We start from the raw sequence: 19264 nt of genomic DNA, 5'->3' as shown, positions 1-19264 counted from the left end.
GCCCCGCCCCCTCAAGTGTCAACAATGGCAGCCGAGGGAGATTTTCTGATGCGCTACCGAGCGGTATCAAATAAACTGAAAAAGTAAGAGCTGAAATAACAGCTGTATTGCTTATCATTTACTATTTTATTGTTGTGCTGTAAATATTATTCTCTGTAAGTTCTGTAAAACAGTACATTTTGTCTATGAAAATTTCGATAACCAAAGTCATGAGCACACAACACACCGACTAGCACGTAGCTAATATCAATATACAGTATGTTATTGTTAACTTAATTATTATAATCAGTACGTTATGAGATAAAAATAAAAAAATGCCTCAATATAATGATTGATGTCTTGATTTTACATGTGTTAACTTGTGTAAATCTTGACGTGCCTGTCATATTCCATCGTGTTAACTTACATGATGTATTTTCTCCTTCATACCGCAGGCGTTTTCTTCGGAAGCCTAATGTAGCAGAAGCAAGTGAACAGTTTGGTAATAATAATAAATGTGTTTGCAAACTCTTACATAACGTGTCACCAAATAGCAGTCATAGCTTATTATTATTATTGATTGACATCTGTCTTTAGGTCAGCTGGCTAAGGAGCTGAAACAACAGGACTGTCCTCAATATGCTGCCTTCTGTAATCTAGCCATGGCCCGGTAAACACATCTATTTTTATCATATGAATATGATCATGTTGAAAGTTTTTACTTTACTAGAGTAAATGGTATTTTGTCATTGTTTGCAGTTGTGAGCAGACTCTGTTCAACGCTCCAGGAGAAGCTCTGGCACTGACCGACGCCGCTCGACTCTTCTTGGCTTCTGAACAGGAAACCAGAGCGCTGGGAGCTCCCGGCTTTGATGAGAACATGCAGGCAGCAATGAACTGCTATAGTTTTGCCATCAAGGTATTTATAACTTTCAAGTTTATATCCTTAAGCCTGCGGATACACGCACACAGGTATTTTCAAAGATAATACATACTGGTAAAGATTTTAGATCTTAGGGACGTGTTTTCGATTGAAATACAAGTATTGTTTCTGCTCAACTGAGCCCAAAAATGGTCTAGCGCTCTCACACACTGTCACTGCCTTACTCACAAAGATGAATAAAGTAATCACCACGAGCGAACCAAAATCTGTTTCAAAGTATAGAATTCACCCATAAATAAACTTTGCTGGACCGACATATTCAAAGTCCTGCAGTCTTGCAATCGCATGCAGATTTTGTGTTTATTATATTTTGTAGGTGCAAATAAGTACTTATATATTGTTTAGGTCTATATTGAGATGAATCAGCCTGTAATGGCCGCCAGTCTCTCACTGGAGCTTGGCAATGCTCTAAAGGTAATACATTATTGTAATACATGGAGGAGTTTATAATTATGCTGTGAATAAATAGATTTTAATCTCTACTCTTCTCTAAATATTTCTCTGTAGGAGATGAACAGACCAGCGGAGGCCATAGTTCATTTTCAGAGGGCCGCAGAACTGCAGATTCAAACTCCAATGGAGTCGCTGCTGTCGCTGTGGGAGATGGCCTCCTGCAAATTACTGACCCGTGAGGTTTATTTTAACGTTTTGTGGAATCGGTTGTAAAGAGTTCTTTGGTTGCCTTAGTAACAGTGAAGCGATGTTTCATTGGCAGGTGATTATGATGGGGCTCTTGCTGTGCTCTCTGAGATGCAGCACATGTGTCAAGAGAGAGGACTGCAGCTACCTGGGACCAACACCCCCGTCGGTACGAATATAATGAACTTTGATTAAATTAGTGCAGATGTCAGCTAATTATAATAATGGGAAGGGTAGTCTGCAGATGCAATAGATTCATGCGTCACATCCTCATTTCAGGTGCCTTTATGGATATCATAGCAAAGTGTGAGATCTCCAGAGTATTACTGCTCATGCTGCTTGAGGTAAACTCATGTATGAAGGACAATGAACAATGTTTATACATAATAACAGTACATCAACAGTAAATTATATGGTCCTGTTTGCGCAAACACATTTTTTGTCTGTATGTTTTAGCCTCCCCCTCAGAAACTGTTACCTGAGCATGCTCAAACGCTCGAGCGATACGCCTGGGAGTCATTCGACTCGCACAGTCAGGGTAAGACCTCCTAGCATACAACAAAGCGTAGCAATTTACAATCTGGCTGTTCTGAATAAACTCTTGTGACCTTCTGCCCTCTAGTAAACTTCCTCCCAGAGAATGTGTTCCTCCTACTGCAGTCAGTCGTGGTATGTATTTGTAAAACCTTAGTTTAAATCTGTATAATGTACGCAAAACTGATGGCTAAAGTGATCTGACTGGTCTGTTTGTAGATGGCTTGTCAGGAGAAGGACACAGAATCTTTAAAGGCTCTGCAGACAGAACTGTGGTGAGCTTTCTGTGTTTTCACTGTGAGGTATTGAAGTCTTAACTTTTTGAAACGCATTTCTCCTTTTCTCTCTCACAACAGGCCTCTGCTTTCGGCAGAACAGAATCATCTTCTACACTTAGTGGTGCAGGAGAGAATTACACCCTCTGGTCAGGGTATATAATTCAGTCCCACACACCCCCCACCAAAAATGTCATTTTGGAACATTCCTATTCAAGGTTCTTATGCATTTTGCATAAGAACTCTAGCAGATCACTGGACCTTTCAGAACTGTACATAAACGTGTGAGAAACCTTTCCTTCAATAGCATGAGAATTGCTACTTAAAGAAATCATTTAATTGATCTATAATCTATACTAACCGATATCCTCCATTTTGAATCCATTTCGTAGATTGATGTTATATATATATATATGTTATATAGTTGTAAAATATTTATGTTGTAAATAAAATTACAAAAGAGATGCTTTGTCTTTTTTATTTATGTGATTAATAAAAAGAAGATCCTCCGTGGTTTATACACTGTCGTTGCACTGAAAAAATACAACAGGTCCTGTTCATTTACTGTCAATTTTCAAAATAGAAAGACTTCTGGAATAGATGATAAACATATCTGAACCAAGCATAACAGGCAGAAACTAAATAAACCAGACCTTGATATTATAACAAGTGAATGTTAAACGGTAAATTTGCTCCCATTAAATATGAATACACTTAACAAAAGACAACCAAGAAATTGCATTCAAGATTTTCACAAGGTCGTGTGCTCTAGAATCTGAATCTCAAAGAGTGGTCAAGGTGATCATCTGACCCCCACGAACATTCATCAAGTTCATCCTAAAATACTCAAAATACTAGGCATAGCACTCAAATTAAACCATGTTTCTTTACCTCCCTGGGCTCAAGTTGTTCTGTAAATATGGTGGGGGAAAGTTTGTACAGGTATATGATCATAGAATAAAGAGCACCACAGAGTATCAGAACTACAGACTGTCCTATGCTATTGCCATAAACAAAAAAATCGACTGAAAAGAAAATCTATTGGCTAGGACTTTTTGATATGATGTCATACCAAAACCAACCGGTGTGTGTGTTTGAAGCCATTTTAAAGTGCAAGTGGTGTTCTACAGAAACAATTATCCTCAGAAGAAAGTTTTAAAGTACTCTTATTTATATAGCTTTGTATGGTCTTTATATGTACAATTTATCTTTCTCTTTATACATGTTTTAGGTACATGGTTTTTACATTTCATTTCTGCATATACTTTATCTACACTTTATCATCTCTCACGTTATAAAGTGTGCTCACATATTTTTTTATTTACAACACCTAGACTTAATACAGTCATTTGTAGTCCACAGAAAAGTGTGACAAGACGAACTAAGGCTGTGGATAAGCACTGAGAGCACGGGCCGAGATTCAATCCTCTCGTTTGCGAAGGATGATGTACATAATTCCAGTGAAGAGGGTAAGCAGCCAGCCGAACCAGGCCATGATGTAAGACCAGCCGTACCAACCGTCCTTCTCATCTCTGTGGAAGTGATCCGTGTAGACTGACAGCGCAACCATTATACAGAAACCTAGAGAAGTGCGAGATCCAAAATGTCACATACCTGTACTGTATTACAATGATTTACTAATTCAACCTCAAACGTCCAGACAAAGAAACTCACAGGAGATGAGTTGCACGACTCCAGAGATGGTGAAGCGTTGCCCTTTACGCAGAGTAAAGAGTTGGAAGATGAACACACAGAGTGAGAACACGGCAAACAGGCAGGACAGCACTGCAAACGCCTGTACCGCCTGCAGGTAGTCTGATAAAAGATCAATTGTCGTATTTAGTCCTGGTGAAAAAACATGCGGAAACGTGGAATGTTATGGCACTGAAGTCTTTGTTTACCTTTCCTGTAGGAGGTTGGTATGTCCATGTACACCCAGACATTATCTTCGTTCTCCATCACCCATTTGCCCCACAGGTCTGTGTAAAGGGTCCTCGTAAACCACCAGGCCTGGTTAATGCAAAACTCCCACCATTAAATGTGATCAATGTTTGTTGAGAAATCTAATAAATCAGTTGTAAATTAAAAAGTAACTTTCACAGAAATATGTCGATTACTCCAGTGAATCTGTTTTTATGGCGAATGCTTAAGCGTTTACAAAACAAATTTAGACAACAACAAAAAAAGGACACACTAACATCATCTATGGTTGCCCAAAAGAGGAAAAATATTGTAGTAAGATGAAGAAAACAGATTCCTGCCAAGGCCTTCAACATATTCAGAGGAAGAGAACACTGCTGCTGTAAGGAAAATATACAAGAACAATATAAAGAAAGTTAGAGATAAGGAGCTATATGCACGTGGTTGTGAAAAAACACAAATGGGGTTTGATGTTCTATCATCTATTTTCAAAACATGAATGCATGCTTTTTATTCATATACAGTGTATGCTAACTCAGAGCATTTTCAAGTAATAGTTCACCCGGAAATTATAATTCTGTCATTATGCCTTGCCCACAATGTCATTGAAAACCTATATGAAATACAAAAAAAGATGTTTAACGAAATGTCTCTGTGGTTTCACTTCCATACAAGTCAATCATTCATTCATAAAAATATCTTGCAAGTTTGGAACGACATGACGGCGAATAAATGCAAGACTTTTGATAGACAGTTTGTTTCCAAAATGACATTCGGAGTTCTCCAACTGCTAAGAAATTGGGGGAAAGTGGCTATGTGGATGCCATTTTCAAAGTCACGTGGTTGGACTGACAGCTCGGGACATTTAAAATGCTGATGCATGCTTTCATACATGTTAGAAACGACGAGGGATTTAGGAGAAACTGTTATTGTAAATAATTCTATCAGATGTGCTTCAACAGCTCCGTCACACCTTCAATATGCATCATTCATTTCTATCGGATTCGTTGATGCAACCAAATAAACTAACGTTATAATGTTATTGACTGTCACCCGCAAGCAAATCTACAATATGTGCATTAAACGAATATACAATAGAATAAGAAAATGTGTATAAATAAGGCATTTAACAGCTGTCTTCGGTGCGGCAAAACACGCAAATGGTCTAATACGAAGAGATTCGTCATCTATTCGGCTGTATCGTCACATTTTGGATCAAATCCTATACGCTCACTTCTATTCCAGTACATTAGGCTACCTTATGTTACGTCATGACTTTAACAATAAACACTTTAACAGATAACTTCTCACCGACACGATCGATGCCACATATAGCAAGATGTTACCTTTGGGTTTTTTAGGTTCGCAATTTGTTTCTTGTTTTTCGTATGTGATGATGACCCACCATCAGACAGGACGCTCGCCGCACCACGTCCGCGGTCTCGCCCCCTCCCGCACTCTTTTGCTGCATTGAAACCCCACCCATCCCGAGAACTTACTACCAAGTCCTTGCGTATCCAGGCAGAAAAATCCTCAAACTATCAATCGGTGATTTTTCCCTTTTTTGTCAACAGACGCACAAACGACCTTTAACGTCACAACCACCACTTAAACATTTAATTGTGATAGTCTTATGCTTACAGTAGAAATACTTTTGAGCTTCTTCATTTGTGCCCCATGAGCCGTCTTGATCAGTTTCTATCGTTTTTCAGTCCGATTACCTAAAGCTCCGACAGCTGCCGGTCTATCCGCGCGCGAAAGCATCCCTCATCCCGTTTACAGGTACGCAACAACCGCACATTCCAGACTCGTCCGGTGTCGCGCTCATAACTGCACCTGCAGGTTTAGAAGAACTGCAGCATGGATACCCAACTATAGGCAGGACCCAGTGCCACTCAAAACCAATCGCACCAATCATGTTCAGGTAGCGCACAGCCACAGACATATGCGTGTTCGACTGCGTGCGGCGCTGCGCAGACCGATCGGTGTATGATGGCGCCGTGAAGTCGAACCGGACACACCGAACGATGTGAAGCGATGTACCCGGGGCGACACCTAGTGACTCAATGATATTTGATATTTATTGGACTGAAAAATATTAAAGGGACAGAAGCAGGAGATAGGCTACTAGAAATATTTTTTTAATGCAAATTCAAAGTCCAAATACCAGTTTGAGTCTATATAACAATTATTATAACTTTTTCAGACATTAATACAATAATAAGAGAGAGTATACTGATGGTTACATGTTTTTATTAATAGCTAAATAAACCAACACTGTCAGTCTGCGGACTACAAGAGAGGGGCGTAACTTGAAGCAGGGGGCGTAACTCGAAATAGTCGAAATCACACAGAAACCGCTAAATTGAAGTATATGAAAGTCAACACTGAATAAAACTTTGTTGCCTTATTGAGTCGGACTCTTTTTTTAAATACATGTTTAATGGTCACAGTACCTACATATACATGTATTAATAATGTAGTACTGAAAAAATGAGATACTCCAAGGCACTCGTGAAATTTAGTTAAAAAGCCTTTAATTCACGGGGCTACACATTTGAAATGTTTCGGCTTCAAAGACTACATTTACCTCGGATTACTCAAAGGGCAACGGTGATCATACGAAGAGACCAGTGTTTATTGTCTAGAACAAAACAAAAGAAGACATATTATACTTTTTATTATGATCAAAATCATTTTTCACTTGAATTATCACTTAGGTCCACCACAGCTGCACTAACATCACAGAGGAAACAGTTTTTAACTGGTTTAGAAATGAACAAATTCTTTATTTGTGAAAGCGTCACATTCAATTTGACTAGCATGGATTCTGTGTAAACAATAATCCTCAGTTATTTCATTGGTTTTTAAATTTTACTCAATAAAAACTATTCGGATATTATTTATCGTAATTCTACTAGTTCTAAATAATAGTTATGTGTCTATTTTATTTTGGATATTATCTTGCCCACTTTAAGTTATTTAGCCTAGAGACCTTTATTCTAAAAATAACCGGCTTGCACGGAAATACACGCAGAGAGACGATTTCACGGAGTTTAATTCATTCTATTACGGACAATTTATTTATATTTTTTCTGATATTTTCTCTTTGACTCCTAAAAAGTCATTACGGGTTTCTTTTTTGTATGAATTAATAAAATTGCTTTTGTTTTGTGGACTGAATATTAATATTAGTAGGCTATTGTTAAACAAATATTTTGAATCAGATTTTAATGTCAGCGTGCTTTGTCATGATGATAGGTTTAACGTTATTGATCAATTAAGAATAAACTGTATTGACAAATATATTGAAATAATATATAAATGGCATTTTTATAATATGCATGCTAAGTGTATAGTTAAATAGGCCACATAAAAAAAAACATACTAAAGAAAAAATATATATACTCCAAACTATTGTATAGATATATTTGACGTAGTTATTAAGACAAAAAGTGAAATATGATTCGTAGGCTAATACATTGTTTGACCAAGCTGCAGCCTTCCCAGGGCTGGGGTCAAGCACGTCTTGAAATATACAAATAACATGGCATATGTAATAACCCTTCCATTTTACGTTTTTTAGACGCAAGTTAAAGTAAATAAATAATCCGATCAATCATTTGTAGGATTCGTAGTCCAAATAGGGATAACAGAGAAATGCAAAGAGTGTCGCAAAGGCGTTTAAGGGATAGGGCTACTTCACCTAAAATACATCGACTATAGTAAGAAAAATACAATGGTGGTCAAAAGCGACCCAAAACTCTTTGCTTTCCTACATTTCTCGAAATGTCTTCTTTTGATAAATGGGTTTTCCTTCTATGGTCAATGGGCACAATATATGTTTGGTTATAAGCGTTCCTCCAAATATCTTTATCTTTGTTCATCATCACAAAGACATTTACGCCGATTTGTAACAATTTGGAGGTGAGGAAATGACGACAGAATTTTCGTTTTTGAGTGAAGTATCCCTTTAATTGATCGCGTAACATGCCCACAGGTGATCTGTATTGAAAATGTTGATAAGACTCGCACTGTGTGCGCGCTTGATACGCGTGGTGTGGTGAAACGTCAAACTCGCGATGTATTACAAGCCTAAAGCATTAATTACATTCGTGGTATTATCAACAATAACGCATCATCTCAACTGCGGACCTTTAAGTGCGAAGGAAGAGGCTGAAGGAAACGCCATCTATAATGACTTTAACAATCTGGAATCGGGCTTGTCTACCAATGAAAACGCACCACTGGTTAGAAGTTTCAACAAGAGAGGGTCTGATATGGACGCTGGATTTCAAGCGGACACCCCAGGTGGGTGTTTCCCCAATATTTACATATCATTAAATGTTAATATATGCGCATATTAAATTTGGTGTATTCGATCATCATGGGCTTCAGGGGAGGATTATTACAGTTCCCAGCTTGGGTCTAACTCGCACGCGTTGGAACCTACGGTACAGTGTTTTGGAAATGTTATGACTTTAACAGCTCATGGAAGAGAATACACGCACATCCTTGTGGACCGAGGTGAGAACAATGAAAAGGTCTCTTTTTTTCGAAATTAATTGTTCATTGAGACCTCTGCAGATCAAATAACGTTTCTCATTCATTTACAGCGGGCGTGTCCCCGTTATATTTGTTCCAGTTGCCTTCATACTGTGGGTACAATGTCAAAGTCACATGGAGAGATCTTGTGCTCATGGCACCCTTTGATGGGTGTTACATCACACGAGAGGTACCGAATATGTCATATGCCTTGTGTATTTGCCAAACATAAAAATCACTTCAGAAAGAGAAATGCAGTCCACTGTGGTATTGCTTAAGCCTATGTGACGAATGAGGTGTTGAAATTGTACAATTGTTTTTCCTCTACAGAATAGCAGTTACGTTCTTTCACTGCTGTGGTGGGGCAGACCTATTAAGATTGCCTGCCCCATGACGCACAGTTCACAGCCTACTCCTTCTGTCTTCTGCTCTCAATTTGGCATGATAATTCGAATAGTAGGCGCTCAAGAACCTGCTGAGAAACTCAGAGTTAAAGGTAAGCATGTAATGTTGATTTAGGTGTCCAATTCTGGGACTTCTCTTACAGCAGATTAGGCATCGCCTTTAAAGGGACACAACACGAAAATAAGTTGTGCTCTTTCTCAGTAGAACACAAAAGAAGCTATTTTGAGAAGTCAATGGATGGCAATGTTGTTTGGTTGCCAACACGCTTCAAAATATATTTTGTGTCCTGCAAAAGAAAGAAACTTGCAGGTTATAATAACAGGAATGTGATTAAATGATGACAGAATTGGTTTTTATCCATACTTCAAGTAAGCCAATATGCCAATTAATACACAAAAAGTTTCGATATCCATATATTCTCTTTTGACAGATTTGTTTTTAAATTTGGTTAAGGTCAGTCATGATAAAAACATATCTAAATGCAATATTTGTTGTTGTTCACAGTGAATGGGAAGGTGTTGCCTGTCCTGTCTGAGACCTGTGCCTATCGTGTAAATTCTCCTTCGGATGTTGTCATACTTCATACTGCTTTCAGCTCAAAATGTGTCACTTTGAAGGTAAGAAAATAAGATGTTTGCAATGTACAGATCACTTGTTTTCTTAAGAAACTCTTTAAATTTGATGCTTTTGTACTCCGCAATACTCTATTCATTTAAGAAAAAAGGGAGCATTTGTCTTAATATGAAAACAAGGACAAAATATTCTATATAACTACTTTAAAATTGTTTCGGTTTGGTTTTTATTGGCAATGGCTGCAACGGTAGTATTTGCTTTTAATTGGATAAAAATAATAACTGGATATCAAAAAAATTATAAGCATGTCAATACATTTACCCAGCCAGGATGTATGACTGGGTAAATGTGCGCAGTTTCAGGTATTTCTTAAAGAAATCAGGACAAAAGTGGACAAAATGGACGGATTACAGCAGCAGGTGTAAACGCGTATGTGCCTCTTTCGTCCACTTGTGATCGGATCGTCCAAAACGCATCTTCAAACGTAAAGAGGGGCTTTTAATGACTACAGGGGTAGAAGAGTCAGGGTGGAGTGAGCCGTTGGTTGCCATTCGCGATGTTGCTAAATCTCATACACTGGTCCTTTAAATGAATTAAGATAATGTTTTTCTTTTTGCAAGCTTGAACATTGCACTTCATAAGTGTTTTACATTTATTTTGATAGGATGGAGAGAACCGGCTTGTCATCATCGTGGATGGAAAGCAGTTTGCCCTCTCTTGTCCGTTTCCTCACCATCTTTCTCCACTTCACCCCTACCTTCATTCAAAGCCATTCCATCAACTGCCCAATCTGAAGCGAAAACCTTTTATCCCCCATGTTCCTGGTTCTTTACAAATTATGGGTACAATGCGCCATCCTACAACACCACCTGAACCAGATACATCTAAACCCCCTGAGGTTCCTCACGTTTCTTATGAACCCCCCTTTGTACCTCAGTTTTACACTGACAGTGTCCAGCAACCTCTTACCTCCGATAATGACACATACCCCATCCACCCACCTAATATTTACCAGCACCTAAAACCAACACGTGTTTCCCAAGAGGACATGGATGGGTCTTCCCAAGAGGACATGGATGGGTCTTCCCAAGAGGACATGGATGGGTCTTCCCAAGACGACATGGATGGGTCTTCCCAAGACGACATGGATGGGTCTTCCCAAGACGACATGGATTGGTTTTCCCCATCCATTCTTCCTCCTATATTTTATGGTACCAACGAAGAAGAGCAGGTCCCCCAAGAGTTCAACCCAGTGACTCTCCCTGTACACTATACACCATATCCGATTCTCTGTCCACCTTATCCAGAGGAGTTCTGTTCTCAGTACCCCGAACATGACCACCGATATGATCAGACATTGAGCCCTGCTTTAGAAACAACCATCCAACCGATGCCTGAGATTATCGTCTCGCGACAACCTACATACATGCCTCTGACCACTCCTGACATGCAAACTGCCCTGTTGCCCCAAATTCCCATCTCTCCTCCGGTACCCACTGAACAACCTCCCAAGGTCACGTCTCCATCACTTGGTTGCACAAGGAACAGAATAACGGCAACTCTGCCCTATGCAAAAATTGACTCCATTAAAGTCAAAGGTGAGCTGTAGTGCATTTCTCCTTTATTCACCCTCTTGTCATTCAAAACCTGTATATGGCTCTTTCTTCAGTGGAACACAAAAGAAGATATGAGTCTTAGTAGTTTTGTGTCTATACGGTGAAAGTCAATGAGTGTTGTTCATTTCTGTCTCTGATGTTTATACATAAAGAAACGAAGACAAACAGCTGGATGTCAATTGCGTCTGTTCCGGTGTCTTGTAATTACACACTTCGCTCAAGGGGTGATGCTGTTGTGCTGTCGTCTCCACTGCCGGCCTGTCACACACAAACACTGGTGAGCTTTAAAGGATAGTTTATCATGAAAGTATTAACCGCAAAAACCTGTGTTTGACTTTCTTCTGTGGAACACAAAAGATAATCTTTTTTAGAACTGTCTGTGGTTTTGTGTCCATACAATGAAAGTCTTTAGAGGTCAATGTTGTTTGGTGTTCTTTGCAGAAAGTCATACAGGTTTGAAAAGACATGAGTGTTTGGATGCACGAAAAAAAGTGGGTTTCAATAGTATTATAATTTGTTCACCGTCCTCTGTTTACCTATAATTAATCTTCGCACCTTTTTTCTTTTCCGCTTTAGTCGTCCTCCGTGACCTCTCTCTTCGTACGCTTCTGGGATTCCTCTCAGATGCGGACCCGAAGCATACAGCTTCAGTGTCAGCACACGCTTCCTCCTGATGTGCTCAAACCTGTACATCATATAATGCCTCCCAATACAAGCACGCCCGCACCTTCTCAACAACCCCCTGATGTTCAGGTGTTGTGTTCCAGCCAACATATGAGCGTAAAAATGCTGTCTGTACCAATGTCTAGTCTCGTGGTTGAAGGTGAGTTTCAGGTAACACTGAAATGCTTGCTGTGTTTTCAAAGATCTTGCATTTGATGTCCATCACTTATATTTATTTATAGCTCCCTCCAGTGGCAACAAAACGCAAATTAAAGCCATGCCCCTTTTGGGGGCACCAAGTCATTGTGGCTACTCTCTGAAAAGAGCCAAAGACAGTGCCTTGAAGGTCCTTCTGCCCTATTCTTCCTGTCACATGATTCAGCAGGTCTGTGGTGTCATTCTGTAGTCTGATTTTATCAATGTGCGTGTGTTTGCTTCACTGTCATACTTGTTGTTTTAAATAGGATGGGCAACACAAAATTATATTGAAATATCAGATGCCAGATGGACACACGGTCAAGACGTTGCTGTCGTGTCAGGCTTCTGACAGTCAGGGTATAAATCTGGACCTGTGTAAGACGTACAAAACCTTAAAATCATATGTTTGGATAAGTGTGCATGATCTGTTTATCTAGAGTGCAACGTGGTCATTGACCAGCAGCTTCTTTGTGGATCGGGGGCTTTATCGTCAACTGAATGCCATGCCAAAGGTTGCTGTTATTCTTTAGACACCCAGCTGTGCTATTACCCCATGGACGGTGAGTTGTTTAACAAAAAATTCAGAGCAAAAACTGTTTCCCAGGCAGCAGAGTAAATTACGCACGGTTTCAATGAATCATACGTTCCCATCAGAATGCACGGCAGATCAGCATTTTGTTTTCTTGGTTAACTCCTCCATGGCGAATCCGCCCCTTTCCCTGTCCACCCTCGTCACTGCTGGTAACAGCTCTTGCTCACCCGAAAAAGTTACCGCTGACTTTGCCTTGTTCAAGATACCACTGGATAAATGCGGCGTCCACCGATATGTGAGTGTTTTACAGTTACTATGGTTTCTGTGTGTCTCAGACTTGGTATTCATTCTATACGTACACATTCTAACTGGAGTGTCTGTAGGAGGTGGGTAAAACTGTCATCTACATGGTTGAAATCCTGAATCAAGTGCAGTCTGTCAGTTTAAATTACGGCACCATCACCAGAGACTCGCCTGTAAGGTACACGTGTACATACGATGGCAAGGACTCGTGGCGAGCCGGATGATGTGCTGAGGTTTATGTGCTGCTTGTTCCAGGTTGTTGGTTGAGTGTCGCTATAATCCCGGGTCTGTGGTAAGCGTGGGATATCTGGTGAAAAGTCCTTCCCTCGGACCTGCTATCAAAGCTCAGGGGGTGTTTGGTGTTCAGCTTAGAATCGCAAAAGGTTGGTTGAAACATAAGAGCTTGATGATATTTATTCATTAATGAGAGTATATTTGAGTTTCAAAGTTCATGTTTGTTAGTATCAGATTTTAAAGGTCGAGTTTATCGAATATAGCAGCATCTAGTGTTGAGGTCATGAATTGCAATCAAAGGCTCACTCAAAACTTAACTGCATGTCTTAAGAGTTGAATAAAGACCTTACATAAGCGTTATGTATATTATGTTGCATTTCTGTCAATAGATCGTCTAAAATTACACACTGGACCTTTAAGGCAGAGGTTTTCAAACTTTATGATGTCCAAAATATGACTAGGCTTTTGTGAGAATTTCAAAAAATATGTCCATCTATATATTTTAATGTAAAAAGAAACACTTAAACTACATTGTCCCTTTTAATATATATCAAACATAAGGTTAACATTGTTTCCAAGCTTAAATAATCGCTCCACTTGAAGTACTGTTAAAAAACTTTACCTGAAATGTGTTTGTACTGTAGCAAAAAGTCTCGTTTCATGACGGTTTTACAAATAAATCCTTAAAGGGTTAGAGAACTTCCGACGTCTTCGTCGCACAAATAAAGATATTTAGGGGACATCTGAGAGCTTTCCAGGCCTCTTCATGGAAGCCATGGTGTCAATGAGGAGGCCTGAAAGCTCCTGGATGTCCCCTTAATATCTTTATTTGTGCTCCAAAGACGCCAGAAGTTCTCTAAACATGTTTAATGTCATGTGGATGAGTGAAAAAAAATCACACGGTTTGTTTTTGTGTGAACTATCGCTTTAAGTGAAACATGATATTTATTATTAGCAAGTCACAGAAACATGTGCATGTTGCTGTTTCATTAGATGAACACTACAACGACTTTTACCCACAATACCACCAGCCCCTGCGTATGCTGCTGGGGAAACCCCTTTACCTGGAAGTACGCTTGATAAACCCTCCAGACCCCACTACTATGCTGCTGGTGCATTACTGTGTTGCTTACCCACGCTCTGCAAGATCTGCCTGGATCCTTATTTACGATGGGTATCCTTTATCTCTCTAAAATGTATAATTGGAGACGAGCTCTAAGAATACACGCTTTTCTCTAAACACAATGTTGCCAACTGATGGGATTCTATAAATTATATATACTTTGTCCCTCTTTAGGTGCCCAAACACTCTCGACCAAACTCCAACCCACACGCCACCGGCCACACCTGCGGAAGCTCTGACCAATCACGTTCGTCGATTCACAGTCACCACGTTCAAGTTCCTGCCGGAAGATGATGGCTCACAAGCGGATGAGGAGGTAAAAATGTTCAAATAGTTTGTCTTTGCATAGACAAGTCTATCAAGAGCTTAATGTGAGAATTTAAAGAATGACTTCAACACTTGGCCTCTGTCGCAGATATATTTTATGTGTTCAACTGAGGTTTGTCTGCCATCAGACGGTCCATGCATTGAAGGCTGCTTTGGAGGTAAATGATGTCTTTAGTATATTTTTCGTCCCTTCGGTATGAATTTCTTTTTTGTGTGACCATTTACTTAATCTAGAGCGTTCTTCCAAGAGAAGCTTTATTTGCCTGATCTACAGCTTGGCAGTGATTTGTTCGTTTGAACCTTTGCACTTCATTCACTGCAAATGCTTTGTTTTCCAGATCCAGCAAATGTGACGTCTTGAGAGGAGACTGAGCACGGATGCTCTTTTTCGACAAATGTGCCCAGTCACACTTTGGCAACCGCAAACAATAAAACTTTGAAATTCTGTCATGTTTCCGTTATGACTCATCACACGTCAATGGAGACCAGCTTTATCTTCACTCATTGGCCCAGAGCAACAGTTTGTCATTTCACACAAACCGTTTGTTTAGTTACATATTTTCAGAATGTTAAGCATCATGTCTTTATAGTATTAGCATTAGTATCTTTAAATTAGGAAGCACACAAATAATCAAGTGAGCAATGTTTTTATCAGTAATAGTGGCGCACTAAACACTGAAAGTAAAATTTTAATTTGTCTTTACATCAGTGAATGTTAGCAAACACAAATAATGCTACAGTACCCCAAAATACAAAAGCGCAACTGTGATGAACCTTGTCTGCATCCTTACGAGTTTCAAATAGGTGTATTATTTGTATACCTATAGCACAAACGAAACCCATGTCGCTTTACAAAAGTGACTACAAAATGCATGCAAAGAAATCAACACTGCCTCTGTTTAAAGCAACAATTTATATACAACTGTACAATAATACTTTTTGTAGAGCTAAAATACATTCACAATCTTGGTTGAGTGAGCATTCAGCTCCAGGTACCGCTGGAGGCACTTGTGTGTACTTAGCTGAAGGGTCTATAGTGTTTTCTGCTGTGTGTGATGAGATTGGAGCTCTGACTGAAGGCCTTACCGCACACTTTACACACATGCGGCTTCTCACCTGAACAAAACAGAAATGAAACCTTTAAGTGATATAGAGAAATGGTCCATATAGTCACTGAAAGCAACAAAATGCACCAAAACTCGATGTACGAAGTGAATTTGTGTGTGCAAGGCTCACCTGTGTGTATGAACGTGTGCTTCTTCATGTCTGATTTTTGATGGAATCTCTTGCCGCAGTACTGACAGGGATACGGCCGCGTGTCTGAGTGGATCAGCAGATGAGTGGACAGTGTGGATGAGCGCTTGAAAATCTTCCCACATTCCTTGCATTCAAACGTTCGGTCCTTCAACAACAAAGTGTTTTTGTGACAATAAAATTGAAAAGTAAAATCGAAACAAGTGTTTGAATAACGTTTGTATGAAAGTAATTGTTTTGTTTATGAACATTTTTTAAGGATTAGTCAATTCAGATTCACAGAGGTGGGCACAAGAGGGAGATGTATAGCCATGTGTAAGACGTACGCTACCTTGACTCTGCATGATATCACAGGGTCTTTGCTGTCACCGAACGCTAGGGAGTGTCCGTGATGACTGGAGTGTGATCTGTACACGTGAGTCTCAAGGCGAGCGAGGGAAGAGAAGATCTAATGGGCATACAAAAAAGAACAGATAGCTAATTTGAAAATGTCAGAGGTAGTGTTTTTACCAATCATTTTGTTATACTTATGCATTTGGTGGACACTTTTATCCAAAGTAACATGCATTTATTTAAGCAATACACTTTATCAAACCCATGACCTGTTTTTAATGTAATGCTACCAATCGAGCTCCAGGAACACCACATAGCAAGAAAAGTTGCATAGATTCATGAGAGACGATTTAATGGAGACACATTTGATCTAAAATCATGTAGTCTGTTCCTAACATGTCCTCAAAATGATTTAAGAAATATGTTATTCTCATGTTTAATCAATTAACATTGCTATCTGGATTTAGAAACGTATGACTTTATTGATTTATTTACTTGAGTGTGTTATGCAAAAAGTTTTATATTAAAATCAGTCAAACAAAAGGCAAGTTTCACCTTTCCACATAAACTGCAGTGTTTTGTGGGATTTGTCAGAGAGCTGCTGTTGAGCTCCTGCATGTCTCTGGAGATGACAGGTAACCAGGGGACCGGAGAGATAGAAGAGCCGAACTGGAAATCTGCTGCAGCTGCAGTAAATAATAAACAAACAAGTATTAATAATGCAAATAGGGATATTTAGAATAAAGCTTAACGTATTATTTTCTGACACAATTAAATCAATGTCTGCCATTTACACATATTATAAATATCTAAAGGTTCAAATTAGAACATATATATTGAATTACCTGTTACCCAGCCATTCTCGTGACTCTTATGTGTGTTGTCTTGTTTCATGAGCAGAGAATGTGGTTGTACCTCCTGGGCTGATTCCTCCGGCAATGTGGAAACTTCAAGGGGGACGGACCAACCTACCAGGCCCAAGTAGGGCACATCAGCTATGGGAGGTGAGGAGCGAAAGCTCCCCTTCCTGCACTTTTTCACCAGGAACGAACGAGGCATAACGGACTGAGAGAGGCTGAAAAACACATCACAATCCATGTATACCCAGACATTATACTGTACATTTGTCATATCAATTGAATTATAAGAGGATTTTGTTAAAGTCCCAATGAAACGGAATTTGAAATTCACTTTTTTTTCCGTATTGTGACGTATATACGACGTATATCATACTTGACAGACAAAAAAAAAAAAACGTACACTAACCCTCTTTTCTCAACAGGTAGTGGTCTAGCTTTTGTTGAAACTTTGTATTAGCACCTATTGTACTATCGCTCTTTGTATGACACATCGCTTATTGCTGCCTGAACTCTTTGCAAGTCGCTTTGGATAAAAGCATCTGCTAAATGACTAAATGTAAATGTAAATATCCGAGTGAAACGGCTTCTTAAATTAAAAAAAGATGTAAGGCGGGTATTTATTTTGTCTTTCAGTTTTTTATTGGTTTGTTGCTAGTTGGGCCTGGAGGGGAAGGCTAAGAACGCCTGGCCATTGGACAGTCGGTATGGTCCTTCATCTTTTCTGTTGCTGAAGTCATGTGGTGAAGAGTTGTTGTTGAGAGGAGCTTAAACGTTTTTGATTAAAGATTGAAGAAGTGCACATTCATTTAGAAAACATAATGGCGTGCACGGATAAATCCTTTATAATAATCACTGCAACACTGCGTAAAACACTTAGAATTTTCCTTCTTGATTTCATGGTGACTTTAAATCTCAGCACTATTAATTCAAACTAGCGTACGTGTGTGCACTAATAACTAAACTACGTTTTGATTTATGCCCAGGGTAACAAAACAAATGATTCGGTTTTTGGTAGGAGCACTAAATCTGTTTTATAAGTGAAAGACTTTGCCAGTTCGTCTTTCTGTGTTCCTTGTGATTTAATGGCTCTATATTTCTCCAGGAGAGAGAAAAGGTGCTTTAGGGGGCTTAAGCATTGCGTGTTAAAAGAAATCAGCACTGCTGATGACCCCAGAAGTCACGACACCAAAAGTCCAAAAAGTTAATTCCAAAAATCTGTTCATTACTGTACTCTTGATGAAGTTAATTCATTAAAACTGTTATAAATGTCCAGTTAACCTAATTGGTGTGTAACAATTTGACTGTAGACAATTTAGAGTAACATAATGCTCTTGCTTCAAAGGGAACGATCACTACTCTTTGATGTTTATTAGACCATAAATAAACAGCTAAAATTATAATGCTCAACATCAATGAAACTATTCATAATAGTGATGTTGAAAACAAATGGTGCTCGTGTTCTCCATCATTGTCAGATGAAGACTATTTCCTTACAACAACTTTTGCTCAGCACAGCTGTCAGTAAATAGTTATATGTGCATTACATCTGAGTTGCTTTGCTTTACTTTGTGGCACCTTATTCGGCTGCTTTCATGTGCATTTGTACAAGCAGAGTTTTTGCACCTGATTTGGCTTGTGATGTAAATAAAACCATCAGGACTTACCAGTTGATGCGTCACGATGTCTTTTAAGATATAAACGCGCTCTTCTTCGCGCAGATCTGGTTGAAGTGCAGCGTTGTGCGTCTCTCCGTCGGTAATAAATCACTGAAAGCAGGTGCGCGCTCCTCAAAGCGCAGCAAAACTGAAACTTCGCGAGGTAAAGCGCGCTCACAGCACCGGCCCACCGCAGACGCGTCAGTTTCCGCCGTGCGTTCAGCCTCGAGCTGTTAAAACTATACTAACCGTAACTGCTGCTCAGTGTACAGGAAAATTACCAGCCATATATATTAATGTAAAGATAAACTGTCCTCTCACTTGTAGTCTGCAGACACAAGCATTATTTAACG

The 19264-nt window shown here is 39.3% G+C and overlaps 4 protein-coding genes across 8 annotated transcripts; 2 read left to right on the top strand and 2 right to left on the bottom strand.

The window, feature by feature from the left end:
* The first annotated feature begins 6 nt into the window (after positions 1-6).
* On the top strand, positions 7-2889 carry f8a (coagulation factor VIII associated). Its single transcript, XM_079463181.1, has 12 exons — positions 7-83; positions 435-481; positions 577-649; positions 739-898; positions 1268-1336; positions 1430-1550; positions 1638-1730; positions 1841-1905; positions 2018-2099; positions 2184-2230; positions 2315-2370; positions 2452-2889. Exons 1-12 carry the CDS (start codon positions 25-27, stop codon positions 2531-2533), a joined length of 954 nt encoding a protein of 317 aa, XP_079319307.1. The 5' UTR covers positions 7-24; the 3' UTR covers positions 2534-2889.
* On the bottom strand, positions 2854-6160 carry LOC306897990 (epithelial membrane protein 1). 4 transcript variants are annotated; one of them, XM_079463183.1, is made up of 5 exons: positions 5637-6160; positions 4569-4670; positions 4272-4380; positions 4045-4185; positions 2854-3951 (listed from the first exon to the last, which is right to left on the bottom strand). In XM_079463183.1, exons 2-5 carry the CDS (start codon positions 4644-4646, stop codon positions 3791-3793), a joined length of 489 nt encoding a protein of 162 aa, XP_079319309.1. In that variant the 5' UTR covers positions 4647-4670; positions 5637-6160; the 3' UTR covers positions 2854-3790. The 4 variants fall into 4 exon arrangements, with proteins under 4 accessions (XP_079319309.1, XP_079319310.1, XP_079319308.1 ...); XM_079463184.1 differs by having other exon boundaries at positions 6012-6160; XM_079463182.1 differs by having other exon boundaries at positions 5932-6122.
* Positions 6161-8292: 2132 nt separating this feature from the next.
* LOC306897600 (uncharacterized protein) lies at positions 8293-15771 on the top strand. Of its 2 annotated transcripts, none has more exons than XR_013787025.1 (18): positions 8293-8601; positions 8689-8817; positions 8907-9025; positions 9166-9331; positions 9745-9857; positions 10478-11411; positions 11582-11706; positions 12006-12252; positions 12335-12477; positions 12557-12647; positions 12728-12850; positions 12945-13117; positions 13206-13303; positions 13381-13508; positions 14353-14555; positions 14657-14798; positions 14898-14967; positions 15148-15254. XR_013787025.1 is itself a non-coding variant. In XM_079462449.1 (18 exons), the coding sequence occupies exons 1-18, from the start codon at positions 8373-8375 to the stop codon at positions 15168-15170; spliced, it is 3234 nt and encodes a 1077-aa protein (XP_079318575.1). In that variant the 5' UTR covers positions 8293-8372; the 3' UTR covers positions 15171-15771. The 2 variants fall into 2 exon arrangements, 1 of the variants encoding a protein (XP_079318575.1); XM_079462449.1 differs by having other exon boundaries at positions 14353-14533; positions 15148-15771.
* LOC306897602 (uncharacterized protein) lies at positions 15290-19061 on the bottom strand. Its single transcript, XM_079462451.1, has 6 exons — positions 18921-19061; positions 17242-17471; positions 16952-17082; positions 16395-16511; positions 16046-16211; positions 15290-15925 (listed from the first exon to the last, which is right to left on the bottom strand). The coding sequence occupies exons 2-6, from the start codon at positions 17453-17455 to the stop codon at positions 15828-15830; spliced, it is 726 nt and encodes a 241-aa protein (XP_079318577.1). The 5' UTR covers positions 17456-17471; positions 18921-19061; the 3' UTR covers positions 15290-15827.
* Positions 19062-19264: the final 203 nt, after the last annotated feature.

Source organism: Barbatula barbatula, assembly GCF_947034865.1.
Source record: "Barbatula barbatula genome assembly, chromosome: 8".
NCBI lineage: Eukaryota > Metazoa > Chordata > Actinopteri > Cypriniformes > Nemacheilidae > Barbatula > Barbatula barbatula.
This window is presented reverse-complemented; position numbering and strand designations above follow the sequence as displayed.